Source organism: Prionailurus viverrinus, chromosome A1 (genome assembly GCF_022837055.1).
Source record: "Prionailurus viverrinus isolate Anna chromosome A1, UM_Priviv_1.0, whole genome shotgun sequence".
Taxonomy (NCBI): Eukaryota; Metazoa; Chordata; class Mammalia; order Carnivora; family Felidae; genus Prionailurus; species Prionailurus viverrinus.
The window spans coordinates 10344951-10364274 of record NC_062561.1 but is presented as its reverse complement, the minus strand read 5'-3'; the positions used below and the strand labels follow the sequence as shown (position 1 = coordinate 10364274).

Below are 19324 nucleotides of genomic sequence, written 5' to 3'. Positions count from 1 at the left end.
AGTTGTCACCTACTACTCTTTTCATCATCACCTTCATCTATTTCACGTGAAGTCAACTTACACCATAAAAGAAATCTCACTGATAAAAGCAGTAAGCCCTACGGTTCCTCTTCTTACTTTGATCTGTTTAGGTTCGGCTCAAAAGGCTGCCTAAAATATTTCTTGCTGTCACATCAGGTAGGGTCTGGCACTGTTTTAAGTGGTGGGGACACACACACACACACACACACACACACACACACACACATCCTCCTCCTCCTCCTCCTCCTCCAAACAGCTTTTTGATACAGGTCTTACTACCCCATCTTACGGATGAGGAAGCTGAGACACAGAGAGGGTCTCCACTGGGATGTGAACCACAGCGCTCAACTCTAACCCTACATCATACAGGACACAACATCACAACCACCACAGGGTATAAGTGGGCGAAACTGTGGGTTGAAGCCGGGACAAGGCCGTGGTTGAGGCGGGTACCGTGGCCTGGAGCACAAGCCTGGGTGGGCAGGCTCCCCTGAAAGCTGAGGGAGGTCAGAATCTGGGTCAATGCCAGGGACCAGGAATCCAAAAGAGGAGCCTGGGCCCAGAGGTCAGCTCCTGGGAGGTGCAGCAGGGCACCAGAAGTACCCAGGATTTGGATGACAAGCCACCTGATGCCAACCAGTGAGTCCAAACATTGTGTGGGGCAGGCCCCCAGCCATGAGTGGGGCTGCCTGCATTCTAGAGAGCCCTGTCTGGGGCCCTGACGAAAGCAAGCCGTGCGGTGAGGGGGGATGGAAGGCGGACGCCTCTGAGGAGCAAGGCAGGGCAGGTCCCCCGTCAATTCTGCAGATGGTGATAGACTCATGATCCCAAATGAACATGGCTGTTGTGAAGAGCCTTCACTCCTATCTCCAGGTTCATCTACAGACTTTGGGTGACCTTGGACAAATTAATTCTTCTCTCCCAGTCTCGGGTATGGTCTACAGTAGACATTTTATCACTGCCTCTCCTCAGGGGATTAATGGCTTTTTTGGCTTCACAGCCTAAGCACAGATGGGGTTAATGACATTTTTCAAGGGCTTTAATACCTTTGGATGAAAAATGACACTACGATGTAAGAGTCACCTTATTTTCTACCTATATTTATATACGTATTTAAGAAGAGGGATACATACATTTCCTCATTTGGAAAGAGGAGTTAAAAACCTATATTTGAAAGTATATGCTAGAATTCTAAATTCATTACACAAAATTTTAATTCCCTAGTAATATTCCTTAGGTAGCACTTTAAGTTCATTACAAATGAGCTTGATTATTGCCACATACACACACACACGTTCTAATGCACACAGCTGTGTGCAGCGTGCAAGAATTTAAGGATTCAGGAAAATTAGATTCTGACTTCACCTTTGAATTACCACGTGACCTCAGTTAAATCACGTAATTTCTTTGAGGGTAAGTTTTCTCTGCTATACAGCATTCTGCGGTTTATTATGCTTTCCTCTATCATGCTTTGCAGACACTGTGGTTTTGTTTTTTTTTTTTTTTTTTTTACAAATTGAAGGTCTGTAGCAACCCTGCGTTGAGCATGTCTATCGGCACCATTTCTCCAAGAGTATTTGCTCACTCTGTGTCTCTGTGTCACATTTTGGTGATCCTCACGATATTTCCATTTTTTTTCATTATTATTACACTTCTCAGGATGATCTGTGATCAGTCATCTTTGGCGTTCCTATTGTAATGGTTTGGGGATGCCAGGAACACCATGTAAACGGTGAACTTCAAGGATGAATGTTGTGCGTGTTGTTTCCCATCTCTCTCCCTCTTCTCTGGGCTCCCTGTTCCCTGAGACGCAACAATATTGAAATTAGGCCAGTTGAGTCACCCTACAGTGGCCTCCAAGTGCTCGAGTGAAAGGAAGAGCTTCATGCCTCTCACTTTTAAGTCAAAAGCTAGAAATGATGAAGCTTCGTGAGAAACGCATGTTGAAAGCCGAGACAGGCTGAAAGCGAGGTCTCTTGTGCCGACCATTCGCCGTGCTGTGAATGTGAAGGAAAAGTTCTTGAAGGGCATTAAAAGTGCTACTCCAGTGAACACACAGATGGTAAGAAAGAGAAACAGCCTCGCTGATGTGGAGAAAGTCTAAGGGATCTGGTTAGAAGATCACACCCGCCACAGCATTCCCTTAAACCGAAGCCTAAACCGGAGCAAGGCCCTAACTCTCTTCAATTCTGTGAGGGCTGAGAGAGGTGAGGAAGCCGCAGAGGAAAAGTGTGAGGCTAACAGAAGTGGGTTCATGAGGTTTGTGGAAAGAAGGCGTCTCCATAACATAAAAGTTCAAGGTGAAGCAGCAAGTGTTGGTGTAGAGGCTGCAGCAAGTTACCCAGAAGGTCTGGCTAAGATAATTCAGGAAGGTGGCTACACTGCACAACAGGTTTTCAGTGTAGACAAAAGAGCCTTCTGTTGGCAGAAGAGGCCATCGAGGACTTTCAGAGCTAGAGAGGGGAAGTCAATGCCTGGCTACAAAGCTTCAAAGGACAGGCTGACTCTCTTGTTAGGGGCCAGTGCAGCTGATACTTAAAGTTGAAGTCAATGCACATCGACCATTGCAAAAATCCTAGGGCCCTTAAGAATTATGCTAACCCTACTCTGTCTGTGCTCTATAAATGGAACAACAAAGCCCGGAGGACAGCACATCATTTACAGTAAGGTTTATTAAGTATTCGAAGACCACTTTTGAGACCTACTGCTCAGAAAAAAAAAATTACTTTGGAAATATTACTGTTCGATAAGGCACCTGGTCACCCAAGAGCTCTGAGGTGACATACAATGAGATGAATGTTGCTTTCATGCCTGCTGACACAGCATTCATTCATTTAGCAGCCTATGAATCAGGGAGTCACTTTGACTCTCAAGTCTTCTTATTTAAGAAACACATCTCATGGCTAAAATCTTCAAGAAACAACAGGTGTTGGTGGGGATGTGGCGAAAGGGGAACCCCCGTGTACTGTTGGTGGGAATGCAAACTGGTACAGCCACTGTGTAAAACAGTATGGAGGTTCTTCAAAAAAATTGCCTTGTGATCCAACAATCACACTACTGGGTATTTATCCAAAGAATACAAAAACACTAATTCAAAAGGATATGTGCACCCCTAGGTTTCTTGCAATATTGTTTACAAGAGCCAAATTATGGAAGCTGCCAAAGTGTCTAACATTAGATGAATGGATAAAGAAGATACACACACACACACACACACACACACACACACACACACACACAGGAATATTATTCAGTCATAAAAATAATGATATCTTGTCATTTGCAACAACATGGATGGAGCTAGAAAGTATAATGCTAAGCAAAATAAGCTAGTCAGAGAAAGACAAATACTGTATGATTACACTCATATGTGGAATTTAAGAAATAAATGAACAAAGGAAAAAAGAGACAAAGCAAGACTCTTAACTATAGAGAAAAGAGGGTTGCCATAGGGGGTGGGGGAGGTGGGTAAAACAGGCTAAGGGAATTAAGAGCACACTTATCCTGATGAACTCTAATACATGGAATTGTTGAATTGCCACACTATACACTTGAAACTAATACAACACTGTATATTAACTACGCTAGAATTAAAATGTTTTCATTAAAAACAAAAAAAGAAAAAGAAACACATTCATAAGGCTACGGTTCTCACAGTGATTCTCTGATGGATCTGAGAAAAGCAAATTGAAAACCTTCTGGAAAGGATTCAGCATTCTAGAGGCCATTCAGGACATTCATGATTCATGGGAAGAGGCCAAAATATCAACATGCACAGGCATTTGGAAGAAGTTGATTCCCACCCTCGGGATGACTTTGGGGGGTTCAGGACGTCAGTGGAGGCAGTCACTGCGGATGTGGTGGAAGCAACGAGAGAACCAGAACTAGAAGCGGGGCCTGAACGTGGACGGCATTGCTGAGATCTCGTGATAGGACGTGATCAGGTGAGGACTGCTTCTCGAGGCTGAGCAAGAATCGTGGTTTCTCGAGATGGACTCTACTCCTGCTGATGAAGATGCTGTGAAGCTTGTTGAAGCGACAAGGGATTTGGAATATTACACAAACTTAGTAGATAAAGCAGCAGCAGGATTTGAGAGGACTACCTCCAGTTTTGAAAGAAGTTCTACTGTAGGTGAAATGCTATCAAACAGCATCACAGGCTACAGAGCAGTCGTTCGTGAGAGGAAGAGTCCATCAAGGAGGCAAAATTCACTGTCGTCTTAAGAAACTGCCACGGCCACCCCAGCCTCCAGGAAGCCCACCCTGATCGGTCAGCAGCTATCAACATTGAGGCAAGACCCTCCACCAGCTAAAAGATCACAAGTCACTGAAAGCACGGATGATGGTTAGCATTTTGTAGCAATAAAGTACTTTGCAACTGAGGTATGTATATTTTTTAGACATAATGCTATCGCACACTTAACAGACAACAATATAGTTTAAATAGGACTTTTATTATGCACTGAAAACCAAAAAAGTGCATTTAACTCTCTTTTCTGAGGTGGAACCAAACCCACATCCTCCCTGAGGTGTGCGTGGACGTGGGAATATCTCTTTTGCTTGGCAATAACAGGATCATTGAGAAGATCAAGTTTCAAGTGAAATGTCTGAAAATGTTTTATTAACCATAAAGGATCTTAAAACCAAAGGAAAGTATTATTATTGTTCCTGTGTAGGAAACCCACAGTATAGTTAGAAAAGACAACACTGTGTTGAAAAAAGAAACACTCTATTTAAAAAAAAAAAATGTTTTGGGGCGCCTGGGTGGCTCAGTCGGTTAAGCATCCGACTTCGGCTCGGGTCATGATCTCACAATTCATGGGTTTGAGCCCCGTGTCGGGCTCTGTGCTGACAGCTCAGACCCTGGAGCCTGCTTCAGATTCTGTGTCTCCCTCTCTCTCTGCCCCTCCCCTGCTCATGCTCTGTCTCAAGAATAAACAAACATTAAAAAAAATAAAAATAAAACACGCTGTTACGCTAATCGTGAGATTAAAAAAAAAAAAAAAAAATGAAGTCGACCGAACCTTAGCGAATATGATAAAGACAACTCACATTCTTCAAATATGGTTTCTCTTTCTCATCTGCTAAACTCATCTAGCGCAAAGCCGAAATGATAAGCTTTAGATGAGTTTCTTGAACACAAACAATTGTGGGAAAGCAGCCGCTCTGAGATTTTTGGCTGAGTTTTATCCCGTCTCCATCAAGTCCCGGGGTCTCGGTTCCTGGTCCCAACTGTGCAAAAAGCCTGGCAGTCATCTTCAGTACTGCCACACGGTGCCACCTACAAAGTGAGGGAGACTCAGGCTCTTGTGACCCCGGGGACACAGCATACTACTTCTCTCTCTCAGACTGGGAAAATGCAGCCCAGTTTAGATGTGGTCAGACTAGAGAAAACTGAGGCATCCCAGCAAGACTTCTATGATGTCTAAATCCATATCAAAATACTTTTTTTGAAACCTACTTGGTCTGCTGTAACTACTAAGGGATTTTTTTTTTTTAAGCAAGCTTATCTAAAAAATAAGATAAAAAAAAAACAGAGAGGGAACAAACCATAAGAGACTCTTAACTGCAGAGAACAAACCGAGGGCTGCCGGAGGGATGTGGGGTGGGCGGATGGGCTAAATGGATGATGGGCATTAAGGCAGGCACTTGTTGGGATGAGCGCTGGGTGTTACATGTAAGCGATGAATCACTAAATTCTATTCCTGAAATTATTGTTACACTGTATGTTAACTAACTTGGATTTAAATTCAAAAAAATAAAATAAAAAATAAATAAAGCAAGTTTATCTGCAGGTTGCCACGAGAGATTAAAAATCTGCGTGGACCAACATTTCATTAATTCGTGAAAAGAAACCTGAGAACTATTGTAAGATGAAATCATTACAGCTGCCATTAAAGAAAATATAAGTGAATCTCAGACAGGAAGAATAGATTTGATCATTAAAATTAGTACCTTAGATTGCTTGACCTCTTTCTTTGTATCTTCAGAAACCAAAGCAAAAGCTGGAAAAAAGAAAACATTTTTACATTAAGATCACCAGTTAAGATTCATTCTCGTATTTAACAGTCTCGCTTAAAATGGGGGGGGTGGGGGGGGTGGGGGGGGGAGAAAGGGTGCTTGAAGAAGACCTATTTTTGCTCATTTTTAAAACCAGCTGCATTTGCTGCAAACTAGTACCACTGGCCGCGTTCATCTCCGGACCTGAAATTATTCATCGGTGCACAGCCAACGTGCTTAGGCTACCAAGCTGAAGAAATAAACCTCAAAGGAATTGGAACCTGTGCACATACCACGTGTGTCTACGGATATAAACTACGAAATTGATGTGTACAAAATACAACTTCTTAGCAACTCGACGGTGCCTTCCAAAGCAAAGGGGGGATTCCTGAGAATCCAGCGGGAAGCAGTTCAACTCCCTCCTCGCACGATCGCTGCCAGAGCCTGGCAGGCAACAGAGCTGAATCTGGGGCAAGCTTTCCGTCTCAGAGGCTCCCAGGCTGGAAGTGTGGTGCAGATAATGCTGCCTCACGCAGGGCCGTTCACAGAACCCACTAATGCAGTGGGGCCAAGACAGCGAGAGGAGCGAAGATCATTCCCTATTTAGAACGATTTAAGGTTTCAAGTTGGAGCCCACGGATAAAGGCATCCCTGTACCCTAGAGACACATCTAGGCTCCACATTTAGAACAACAACAACAACATGACAGTAACACTTTGAAAATATAAAGCAAAATAATAAACCCAACAGGCATGCAGTTTAACTAGACAAAAATAATATGCTTTAATGTTATCGTGCACTTCCCCTGAGGAGCTAAGAGGAAAGCGTCTCATAGAGTTTGCTGTCTCCAATTAGCATCCCCCGGAGAAAATGGGCAATGCCATAGAGCAGTAATGGACTCAAAGGGCCGGACGGCCGATTCCACGGAGCTGTAATGTGGTACAAGAAGCTTCAGTGGTAGGTCTCCTGGGGTAACAGAGGAGGCCCTCCTGAGAGGCGGGAGAAGACCTTTCCCATTCGGATGCCTCTGACCCCTCCCTACCCCCCACCCACAGACATGTACTGCCTCAAGTCCTCTCCCATCAACATTTGCTCCAAGGAAATAACCTAAAACGTATTCACACTAAGACGTAAAATGAACGTGGTTTAATCACTTCCATTTCCAAGATGGCATCTCAAAAGGCAGGGTGAGCCTGAACCGTAAGCCAAATGAACCTCTACGTGTGAAATTTAGGTAACAGCAGATGTTACGGGAGGCCCCACTGAGACCACCTCATATAAATAATAAATCCCCAACACCACCCCTCCTTACGTTCCTCATTCTGCTTTATTGTTCTGCACAGCACTTACCACCACTGACGTAATACGTATTTATTTATTTATTGCTCGCCTTACATATTAGTTTATTGTAAGCTCTGTGAAGGCAGGAAGGTGGTGCCCCACACCCAAAACACAGCCAGCACATAGGAGAAGGTCAACAAATATTGATCAAATGAATGAATGAGTGAATGCAAGTCTTTGGGATGGCCCTGGGACCACATCACTTACAGGCTGTCTACTCCTTACGCTAGGGAATATCCACCAGCAAAATGAAGGAATTTACTGTGTCCCCCCCCACAACCAATTTATTTTCACCAGGATCTGATCTACTTTTTCATTTTATACGCGCGCACACACACACACACACACACACACACACACACACACAGGCGGCAACCAAAAAGCCCCAATCATTCATGAACTTCTAAAAAGAAAGATTTAAGCCCAAACACCATTTTAAATTCTGCTTCTGGGCATTTAATTCTTTGGTTTGGTCTTATTTTATTAACCTCCAAACTAGCATGCACAGTGAAAGCCCTCGAGAAGATATCAGAAATAGAAGTATTAACGAACATCATATAAGGAAGTCACAACATGTTAATACCACTTAGCACCACAGAATTGCAGGAAATAGAACATTCCAACAGCTTGCAGGATATAACAACCGTGGTCAATCTAAGACTCGACTCTGAGTCCAAAATCTGACTCCATCAATTCTTAATTCCAAACACAGACAGTCAAAGCTCCCTGGGCTAGAATTCCCTCTTTTGTCAAGATAAAAAAAAAAAAACAAAAAAAAAACCTTCTCAGCTTAACACGTTCAGTGACTCATCATCTAATAAACAGGATTTAGTCTTACCTCACTTTTTTTGCAGGCCAGATGGCTATGTGAAAAGGAAGAGTATGTCAACACAAAAGTCCTTTAGAATGCAGACTCTATATTGAAGAAAACATGCCTTTATTTGGTATTGGTTCTGAAAGGTACGAAAACATCACCTTTCATAAGCCAGCAACTAATGTCATTTGAGTATGTTTAATGAAGGAATTACATGGGAGGAAGACATTCCCAATAAATCAAGTGAATTCTACAAAGCCTCTTTGTCGTAATCAAGACAGCATACCCTTATTCAGGCGAGGCTTAACTGAAGTTAAGAGTAAACTAGATTTTAGTTCCCTCCAAAAATACAAAGGCCTGGAGTTAAGATATTCTTTAAAAAAAACACACACACACAAAACCATCATTTGTCCCTATGACATTCTGCTGTGAAATTTCCCCGATAGAAATAAATTATGTAATATTTAAAGCAGTAACATAAGGGCACGTGGCTGGCTCAGTCAGTAGAGCACGTGACTCGATCTTGGGGTTGTGAGTTCAAGTCCCACACTGGGCACGGAGCTTACTTAAAAAAACTAAATAAATAAGTACAGCACTAACATAAGACATGCATCAGAGTCACTCTCAGGTATAAGAGCAAATCACAGGGCAAGATAATCCTCATTAAATGAATATAAGCAAATATCTTTTTGCCTTCTGCTTTTACCTTTATGTTTCCATAATCTAAACCAATCACCGGGGAACCAAATGCGTTTTGAAGGCACAGCATATGCTAGACCGCTAATAAATCCAATCTTAAAACAATGGATCCTTTCTAAAATTCCTGCCAACAAAATCCAAGCTTTCACACTTCAAGCACGTGAAAAAGGAGAAATGGTGAAATCTGAGGAGAAAAGTTAGAAAACCGGGCAAGTAAGGTAAGGATGTGCCTGTCACCTCCAACAACCCTAACAGGATACAGTCCCTACGGTGGGACTGTAACACTGGGAGCCAAAGGAGGGGAGGGGGGAGCGGGGAGGGAGGAAGGGATCCCCCCCTGCTCTGCCAAAGGGAGTGGCCGCGTGAGGCTGGATGTTGGCTGTTTGGTTTCATACTAATTTCCAGATTCAGCGGGGAAAAAATATTCTTGAAAGCTTGGCCTTAATGTGCAGTTGGAGAACTATTCCAAGGTAAATCATGCTCTTATATGCCAAACTGCTGTTTAAAAGTAATTTTCCCTTTTCTATTTTCAACATGAATTCCTGTGAATTGCTGCAGGGAACTATATTTAAAGTGCAAATCGGGACGGGCAATAGAAATAAGACCTTCCCGTGATAACTTTAAATAATTCAAGCCAACTAATGTGTTAGCACACCTATTCTGAGAGATAAATCAAGATTTTACAACTAACCTGGGACTAAGATTTATAGGCCAGCCTAAGCCCTGGAGTGCCGGAAAACTGGAGAGGAATTCATTGCAAGGCATTTAAGCAACACTAATCAACTATCTTATCTTGTTCCTGGTTGGGAGTCAGGGACCCCACGCCCCTGCAGGAAAGATGACTGCACCTCCTAACTCCGTTTTGTTCCTGTTCCCTGGACTGTCCTCCCAGACTCTCCCAAGAACGGCAATCACAGAAAACCAGATTAAATACAAAAACGAAAACAAAAAACACTAAAATGCGGGATCGAGTGAGATACTGCGTAAAGCGTTTAGTGTGCGGTTCCACATGTTGCAAACTCAGCGGACGGGGCCATAAAGCTGCCGGTGGTACCACGCTTAGGGCCAGTCTGGGCGGCGTCTAGGTGGTGGGTGGTCGCGGCCCTACCCAGGAGCCTGGAGGGAGGGACTGAAACCGCGTGGCCCTCTCCGCCATCCGGGCCGAAGCCACAGCACTCACGGGAAGCTTGCAGCTGGTGGCCCTGCGGGCTCAGGGTCTCACACGGGCTCTGCCCCACTTTTTCTTCCGCCAGGCTGTGGGAGGGAGCCGGCGGGGCTTCACTTTCCTTGCCGTGACCTACTTACAAAACGCTTCACCCAGTGCGGCTCCTCCCCCAGTGGCTCCAGCTTCCCGGAGCTTTCCAGGTTTAATTCCAGGTCCTCGAGAGGAGGCCTTAAGCTCCAGGGTACACAGCCCACAGCCAATTTACTTAGTTCCAATTACCTGCTTTGAAGATAATCCATGCCAGCAGAGGGGACAGAAAGGATCGCACCCCAACCCAGCAACAGGGGGCAGGGCCTGCCTTTTCAGACCAATCTGCTGTCCCTGGGGGTCGTGGCCACACTGGGCCGCAGCCATCCGCCCACCTGGAGGCACCAGCGCCCAGCCTGAGGATGACGGGCCCCAGGCACTCCCCATGGGCAGAGGACAGAACCAGCCCAGGCATGTGGCCAAAGATCAACGGTTTAACAAGCATTATGTTTCCGCAACGGGGCCTGGCACATGCCGAGTGCTTTGGGCCTTCGCAGCTCATTAGCAGTATGAATTTATATTTTCATTTGTTAAACAGAAAATCAGAGAGTGTATGACTGCCACACAATATGCCAGGAGCTGGGGAAGACGAATAAGCAGCTGCCCAAGGAGCTCATGTGAGAGAGGAGTCCCTCGGTCAACAGCCAAGCATACAAGTGTCCACTCCAATGGCTGTCGTTCTGATGGGAGTCCCCAAGGGAGCACCTGGGGTGGAGACAGAGGGCAGCTTACCCAAGGCAGGGCAGCAGAGGGAAGGGGAGGCTTAAAGGGAGGAAAGCACTGCTTAGGGCGAGCTCGACACAGTGCCTGAGGAAGTAAATTCCAGGCAGGAGAGATTTCAAATTACAAGAGCAAGGAGGCCTGGAAACAGGCTTCTGCATGAAAGCTTGGGTGACTGGGGCAGGGACACCCTGGGGGAGGGGGTGTGACTGGGCAGGGACACCTAGGGGGATGGAGGGTGACTGGGGCAGGGACACCCTGCGGGGGGTGACTGGGGCAGGGACACCTAGGGGGATGGGGGGTGACTGGGGCAGGGACACCCTGGGGGAGGGAAAGACTAGGACATGGCCACCCTGGGGGTGGGGTGTGACTAGGGCAGGGACACCCTGGGGGCGGGGGGCGGGGGGTGACTGGGGCAGGGACACCCTGGGGGAGGGGGGGATGACTGGGCAGGGACACCCTGGGGGAGGGGGGTGACTGGGGCAGGGACACCTAGGAGGATGGAAGTGCTGGGGCAGGGACATCCGGGAGGGGGAGGGGCCATGTCATTAAAGGGGTCAGCGTTAGGGAGTCTGCTTCTATCCTAAGTGCTATGAGAAGCTTCTAAGAAAGGCAGTGCCACATTGAAATGTGTGCCTTAGACAGGTTTCTGGAGGAGCCTATTGGGTGGGCTGTGGGGGGACCAAAAAAAGGCACAAACGTGCCAGCTAAGAAGCTAATGGAGCAGGCAATGAGAGATACGATACGGGACAGAATTCAGACGAGGCAGCATCTGGGCACAGCAGGTTGTGAGCAAAAGCAGGTGTTGGAAGATATCAAAGCAGAATGCACAGGCTGAGACAGATCCTACCAATGGAATGGGTGGGGAAGGGAGAGTCCGGAGGGGTTGGTGAGTGAGAGAAAGGAGTGGAGGGGAGTCCGGGATTCGGATGGAGTGGCCGAGTCCACTGGGGTGCCATTCACAAGCTAGAGAATAAGGCAGGGAAGCAGATGTGTGGGAAAACAGTGCGGTTCCCAATATCCTGAGGCGCTGAGGACACTCCGTGGATCTACCCAGCAGCGGCCCATAGCCAGGTGCAGAGCCAGGCACAGGGGTCAAGAGGAGAGGCACCGGCAGCGTCCCCCCCGTACAAAGGAACCAAAGCCACAAGCCTGGATGGGAAAGACGGGAGCGAGGCAACGCCAACATTTCAGGGACAAAACTAAAGACAACAAAAAGGAATGGCCAGGCACAGAGGAGAAGCTAGACAGAAGGCAGTAGTTCAAGGATTTACAAGGTGTTCTTCTAAACTGTTCTCGCCTTAAAGTTTCAAAGCACAAGGGAAAAGAGCTTGCAGTGCAGGAGACCGGGCCTCCGGGCCCGGCTCCACCGTAAAGAATAGCACGGCACGCTGGTCAGAGATACACAGAATCTAGACTCGCGCCTCGTGGCATCCAGGCTCCACCGCTTAGTAGCTAAGCAACACGGGGCCAGAGACTTGGCCTCTCGGAGCCCCTGCCTCCGTCCCTGTAAAAGGGAGGAAACTAAACAAGAATGAAAATAAGTCGGTGCATGTACAGGTTCAGGATATTACCTGACCTATGGGAAGAGCTATGGAGCCTTTTGCTCAGATGCCAAGTAGCAAACTCAGGAAGAGAGACACACAGCACTGGAGGCTGCCAAGCACAATTCTGCAAGCAGACAGGTGGACAACACTCAGGGGCAGGGAACCCCTGTGCCCCATTCCATGGGTTCTGCACCACTTACAAGGTGATCAGCCAGTTGAGAGAAGTGACGGAGGAGGGGGCCTGGCTCCCCCCCGAGTGTGGCAGTGAGCACAGAGGCGCGACAGTCCTCTTTTGAGCCACCACCTACCCCCATTCGACATTGCTCCATCTGAAACCCATCTTCTGTTTTATCAAAGAAGTCAATGGGAAAATGGAGTTTGGAATACAAATTTTTCTTCCCTTGGCACCAAAGTTGGCCAAGGGCCAATATACTCTCTGTGCCAAAGGGTAAACATATTTATAGGAAGGACAGTAAAACAGAAGGGAAGAAAAGAGGAATAACTGCATATTTTAGGAAAGAAAAGATCATTTGCTTCTTTGATTCATATCTCATTTAAACAAATAATGTGAAAATCCATATGCCACTCAGGATGTGGAAATAAGAAAATTCCAATTCAGACAGAGTTTTGGGAGAGAGACTCAAAACACCACCCTCAAAAAGCATGTTTCACGGGCTGAGTCACAGGTAAGGGGCAGAAGGATCTCTGGTCATACCACCCACTCCAGAATAAACTCCACCACCGAAAAATCAGCACCTCGTAGGATTCCTTCACATTGTAAGAGCAGTGGTGAACGGTTAACCCTGTGGCTGACTTATACAAACACAACGTAAGCTGAAACGTGGGGTATCTTATTTTCATGACACAAAAAGTGGTTCCAGAAGCCCTTCCTGTCCGTACCACTGAATCCATGGTACCTACAGTCTGAGAGGCTCTAACACCTTAGAAACCTGCCAATTGTCCAAAAACCTTTGTTCTCACAATGCACTGCTCTAGCTTTTGAGACTCACGCTCCCCACACTACAGCCCCCTCCCCCCCAGTAGCCCTTGGAAACCTGCCAAATGATGGTGGAACCAGAGAAAGACAGCTCAGTTTGAATTCTGGGGTTTCTGGTTCCTTTCCCAAGGAGAAGAAATACCTGACCGGGGCATACGGGCCTCGATTCCACGCTGCACTTTCTCCAAAGCAGCTCCTTATTTCATTTTAAAGACAAAGCAACCAGCCATTAACTTTACATTCTGCAGATACACAAGAAAGCCACCCAGTAAGAGTCCCCAGTTTGTATCTGGTCCTGGGGTGGGCCAGGCAGGGTTCCTGCACCCGCCGACACACACAACTTATCTGGGGCCTGGATACAACTGCAAATCCAGAGGCCTCACCTCAGATCTTCTGATATGAGAAAAATCTGGAGCCAGGACCCCATAAGCTGCATTTTAACAAAAAAGCCCTTCACAAAGGGAACTCTGCAAGACCCTGAGGTGATTCTCCTGTGTGAAGTCTGACACACTGGGGTGCACAGGTGGACAGACACCAAGGAATGGAAAGGGGCAATTCTTCCAACAGGCCTTGGCCACGTGCCTTCCTTCACTCCCTTCACCTCATCAACGAAGCACAAGCTCCAGCATATCCGCCCTCAAGGATTTGGAGAAGATAAATTCAGCATGACATGCAAAGAGCCTTGGGCTTCTTACGGCAAGCAATGATGTAAACTAAAACATATCACCTTTTCAGATCATAAAATATTCTTTTAGGAGTGAAAAGAAGCCCTATCCCTAGGAGAAAAAGGCACCGCTGTAATTGAGATACATTCAAATCTTATTTGATGATGCTTTCACTCATTTTCTTTTTCTTTTTTTTGGATAAGCCTGCAGCTTTACATCACACAGATAAAGACTATTTTCTTCCCCAGCTTCTACCAAATCTTGGATATCCACACATTTTGAGTAAAAGCTTAAATGGATTTATTTTACCAATTAAGACTCTCCTCTTTAAAAAAAAAAATGTGTGTGTATGTATATTATATATATGTATATATTACATATATATTGTATGTACATATTACATATATATGTCCATATTACATATACATTATATGTACATATTATATACATTATATGTATATATACATATACATATGTACATATTATATACAATATATGTATATTATATCATATCATATATATTATATAGCATATATAGCATATATAGCATATATTATACATATATATATATTCCAACTGCTGCCATATCTCTCCACAGCCAAGCTCTCCTATGAGCTCCAGACCCACAAATCTAACTGCCCACCTCACATGGAACCTGACTATCTCACACACACCCCAAACTCAACTTGTCCAAACTAAACTCGTCATCCTCACCTCCCTCTAAAATTAAATTTTAGAAAAACGTCTGGGTACTTAATGCCACAGAACTGTACACTTACAAATGGTTAAGAGAAATTTCATGTTATTTAGCTACAATAAAAAGAAAAAAACCTGTTTAAATCTGGTCCTTCTCCATTAGCGCCTGTATCAGTAAACAGCACCCGGAGCCGCCCACAGCTCATGACAGAAACCTGATTCATGCGTGACCCCCGCCTTCCTCTCAGCCCACTGTACCCATCAATCGCCGTGTCTTGGAGAGTGTTAATCATCCCTCCCGTGGTCGATTCCAACAGCCTCCTCACTGGTCCCACACGTCCCCACTGGCCGCCTCTTAATTCCTGTTCCGTAGGAAAACCAGAGTGAGTTTCTCAAACTGCGAAGTTAAATCATGTCACTCTCCTAGGACAGCCCTTCAGCCACTTCCCACTGCTCTAAGGACAAAGTCCCAAGTCCTTACCCTCATCTGCAAGAGGCTGCATTGTGTGACCCCCTACTGATCTTCCCAGCCCCTCTCCCGATCTCTCCAGCCCCAGTCCGTTCTGCACTGTGTTTCTCTGGGCACCAAGCTCTTTCCCCTGCCACGCGTACCCCCGTCCTTCATTTAACGGATTTCTGCTTCCCCTTCCAGTCTGAGCTCTGATGTCCCCTCCTCCAGGAAGCTCTCCTTGAGCCCCAGCTCCAAGGTTCCCCAACCTGGCACCTGGCACCGTTGACACTAGACCGATCGCTGATTCTGGGCAGGGGGAGGTGGTCCCGGGCACTAGGATTGCTCAACCGCACCGCGAGCTCAGAGGCCAGTGACCCTAACCCTTCCTGCCAAATCATCCCTGTGACCACCAGAAAGTCTCTAGCCCTTGACAAGTGTTCTCCCAGGGGCAAGATCGCCCTCTGTTGAGAAACAGGACTCCAAACTCCAGGCTAAAGACCCTCCTGAGACACGCGTTCCCACAGCACCCCGAACTCCTCTGCCACACTGAGCACAGTGCAATTTGTCTCCGCATAATGTTCCTTCCCCTCGAGACTGCAAGTTCCACGGGGGGAAAGCCAGACCAGATCTGTCTCCTTCCTGCGATATCCTCAGTGCCTGACATATGGAGATACTCGACAGTTTTTGAATAAACGGACAAAAATTTCGAGGACAGGTCTTTCTTTCAATACTACTGTCGACATTTTCTAGTAGTGCAAATCAGCACCTGCACCGAATCGGGTTTCTCTGGGAGTGGCCTTGTGGAGAGAGCTTTGAAATACGGAATCAAGGGCGACTCTCAATCAGTAATAGATCTGATGAACCTCTGACACTCCCTAGAATTTTTCCTTTGTGTTGGGAAAGATGGAATTAATGCTCCTGTACACTGTTCTTAAGCAAGAATCTGGCAACACCAAAGATGAATCACCCGTATGTTACAAAGGGGCAAAATCTAGAACATTTGCAAATTCCCCACAAATAATCCCTTTGTGCCTAGAAATTATGCCTGATTTATAATGTTTCTAATGAAAAGAAAAACAAACCACCTGGCCCTTCGTCGTCCAAATGAGGTCAATTACCAGGACTTGCTCAAGTACTGGGCCTAGGATGCTTGCCTCAGAGCAAGTTAACAAAAGTTGACAGAAGGGTCAGGACAGCTCTTCCCCACCCTGGCCATCCCACCTGAAACAGTTGCTCTTTCCCCCCCCCCCCCCCCCCCCCCCCGCCTCCTTATATGCCCCCAGTTAAAGAGCTTGACTATTGGCTCTAGGCAAATGCCCTTGGGTCAAGTCTGTGACCAAGGGGGCTGCACCAACTTGAGGCCCAGACTACCCATCCAGATGGGTAAAACCTGTATCAGTCATATCTGTTATAAGAAATAAGAGGGTTTAAAAATATATAAAAATAAAAATAACAATAAAAACACCTGGGATCAGGTCTGATTCTTGGTGTCCCAAAACGTCTAATTCACTGCAGTGAAAAGAATCTGAGCAAGAACTGGACCAGAATGAAAAATCATCCCTACCTTTGGCAGATGCTAAGAAATACAATCCTGAATCATAAAGAGGAGAAACAGGGATAAGAAAGATAAAAGTTAGGGGCGCCTGGGTGGCGCAGTCGGTTAAGCGTCGGACTTCAGCCAGGTCACGATCCCGCGGTCTGTGAGTTCGAGCCGCGTCGGGCTCTGGGCTGATGGCTCAGAGCCTGGAGCCTGTTTCCGATTCTGTGTCTCCCTCTCTCTCTGCCCCTCATCTGTTCATGCTCTGTCTCTCTCTGTCCCAAAAATAAATAAACGTTGAAAAAAAAATTACAAAAAAAAAAAAGAAAGATAAAAGTTAGGGGCACCTGGGTGGCTCAGTCCGTTGAGTGTCCAACTTCGGCTCAGGTTATGATCGCTCGGTCTGTGAATTCGAGCCCCACGTGGGGCTCTGTGCTGACAGCTCAGAGCCTGGAGCCTGTTCTGTGTCTCCCTCTCTGCCCCTCCCCTGCTCATGCTCGCTCGCGCTCTCTCTCTCTCTCTCTCTCTCTCGCTCTCTCTCTCTCTGTCAAAAATAAATAAGCATTTAAAAAAAAGAAAGATAAAAGTATCTTATTTTACCATTGGTTCAAATGAGCTTCTTCACAGATGTTATCGATTAGGATTAGGCTGGCTGCGTGTAATCGAAAACCCAAACAACTGAGGCTTAAAGAAGACAGGGGTTTATTTTTAATATCATGCCCAACAAGTCCGGAAATAAGTGACCCAGGACTGGCATGGTGTCCCACATCCATCTCGCACCCAGGTGGTGTTATCCTTTCTGCTATACTGTCCTTACTGCTAGCTTCTGTCTTCAAGGTCACCTCATGGTCACAAGATGGCCACCACGGCTCCAGCCATCAGATTTACAGACAATGGGAAGGAAGATGAAACAAAGGCAAAAAAAAAAAAAAAATGCAATTTAAAAAAAGCCAGCATCCGAGCTGGGTCAGCCGCCATTACCAAGAGACCCACCCAAAAATCTCAATAGATAACTCAGTGGCTAACCCTGCTTTGCAAGGGCCACTGAGAAATGTGTTTTCTCCACACTGCCACTGCCGCCCCCGCCACCACATTCCTCCACCCTTTCCCTCACTCCCTGTATTATTAGTCAGCTAGAGCTGCCATAACAGAAACCACAGACTGGGTGGTTCGAACGGCAGAAATTTACTCCTCACAGTTCTGGAAGCTAGAAGTCCCAAATCAAGGTGCCAATGGGGTTGGTTTCTGCGGAGACCCCTTTCCCTGGCTTGTAGGTAGCAGTCTTCTTACGGTGTCCTCACATGGCCTTTTCTCTGTATGCATCCCTGGTGTCCCTTCCTCTTCCAAGAAGCATAAGGACGATAAGGACACAGGCCCTGTTGGATTTGGGCCCCACCCTTATGACATCATTTAACCCTAATTATACTCCTTGGAGACCCTATATCCAAATGCAGTCAGGTGACACTCCTGATTATCTAACGGGCTTTCTTAGTCTGGAAAAGAAGGAACCAAGGGTTACTGGGTAAGCAGAGAGCAGTCTCTGCCACAATAGATCAGTCTGTTAAAACTGTAAGAAATGGCAAAGTTCTGGTATTTTATCTAGTCTATGCCTCCTGTTTTCTAGGAGAAAACTGAGCTCAAACTCACTAGAAGCCACACAGCGGCTGGCGCAGAGGTGTGAATAAATCTGATTCTAGAACTGGCACTGGACTTTAGAATTGAAGTTACAGTGAATTTGATCTGTATAATCATATGGATTTAAAATAAATTTTCTATATTGACTCTTCTCTGAAAACTCAAATGAATATGCTACAGTTTGTGGGAAAACTAAACTATATATACCCAGGCCAAACTTCTAAGGGGATATTTAGAGTATTTTTCACCCATCAGGATTGTTCACATGCGTCAGAACTCCTGTCATAATCTCTCGTTTTAGCAAGATTCCAAGATTCCTGATTCCCAGATTTACAGAGCGGGCACCGCATCTTTTTACGTCTTGGTGCTCCCCCAACGCCACCAAAGCAGAGCTCAATAAACTGAACCCGTGATTTACTTCAGACCTCGAAGAACACAGCTTCCTGTATTCTTGAAATCCATGAAAGCCAGTTCACAGAGCCAAATGTCTCCCAGGGACCTTTTAATAGGTTTTACGTCTTATTTATTGTGCTTATCTGACAACTTCACAATGTTAATAGACATCTCTAAAAATGTGTTGACATTCTGGTTCATTCTGACTGTCCTTTAACGTACTATCAAGTTTGGGCAGTGCAGCTATTCCCTTAAGTGCAGTGCAAAATAGATACGTGAAGCAATACATTTGTGTTTCAGCCCATATATTGAATATATTATATACAAATATTATATCCCCAGTACAGCATTATAAAGTGCAGTGCTATAAATAGAATGCCAATTTCGGCTACCACCCACCCCATTTGCTTAGGTGCAAAACTCCCAGGCAGCAAGCCAAGTGATGCAGCCAAGAGTCACCTAGTCAACCTCCCACCCCTCCAACTTCCCCTTCCCCCAGGGCTGCCCCGGCCAGCGATGCATTCTTCCACTGAAGCAGATCTCCAAGTTTAGTTGC

At 45.9% G+C, this 19324-nt stretch overlaps 1 protein-coding gene across 3 annotated transcripts in view; it reads right to left on the bottom strand.

Annotated features, from left to right (window-relative positions):
- Nucleotides 1–19324, bottom strand: part of B3GLCT (beta 3-glucosyltransferase) — a 120298-nt gene that overhangs the window by 99311 nt on the left and 1663 nt on the right. Inside the window, exons 1-2 of one of the 3 annotated variants that reach the window (XM_047861812.1) lie at nucleotides 10320–10542; nucleotides 5977–6026 (exon numbers count right to left, since the gene is read on the bottom strand). In XM_047861812.1, coding sequence (XP_047717768.1) covers nucleotides 5977–6026; nucleotides 10320–10542 — 273 coding nt within the window. Of the gene's footprint in view, nucleotides 1–5976; nucleotides 6027–10319; nucleotides 10543–19324 lie in introns of those variants that run through there. The other 2 variants (XM_047861830.1, XM_047861820.1) reach the window with 2 other exon arrangements.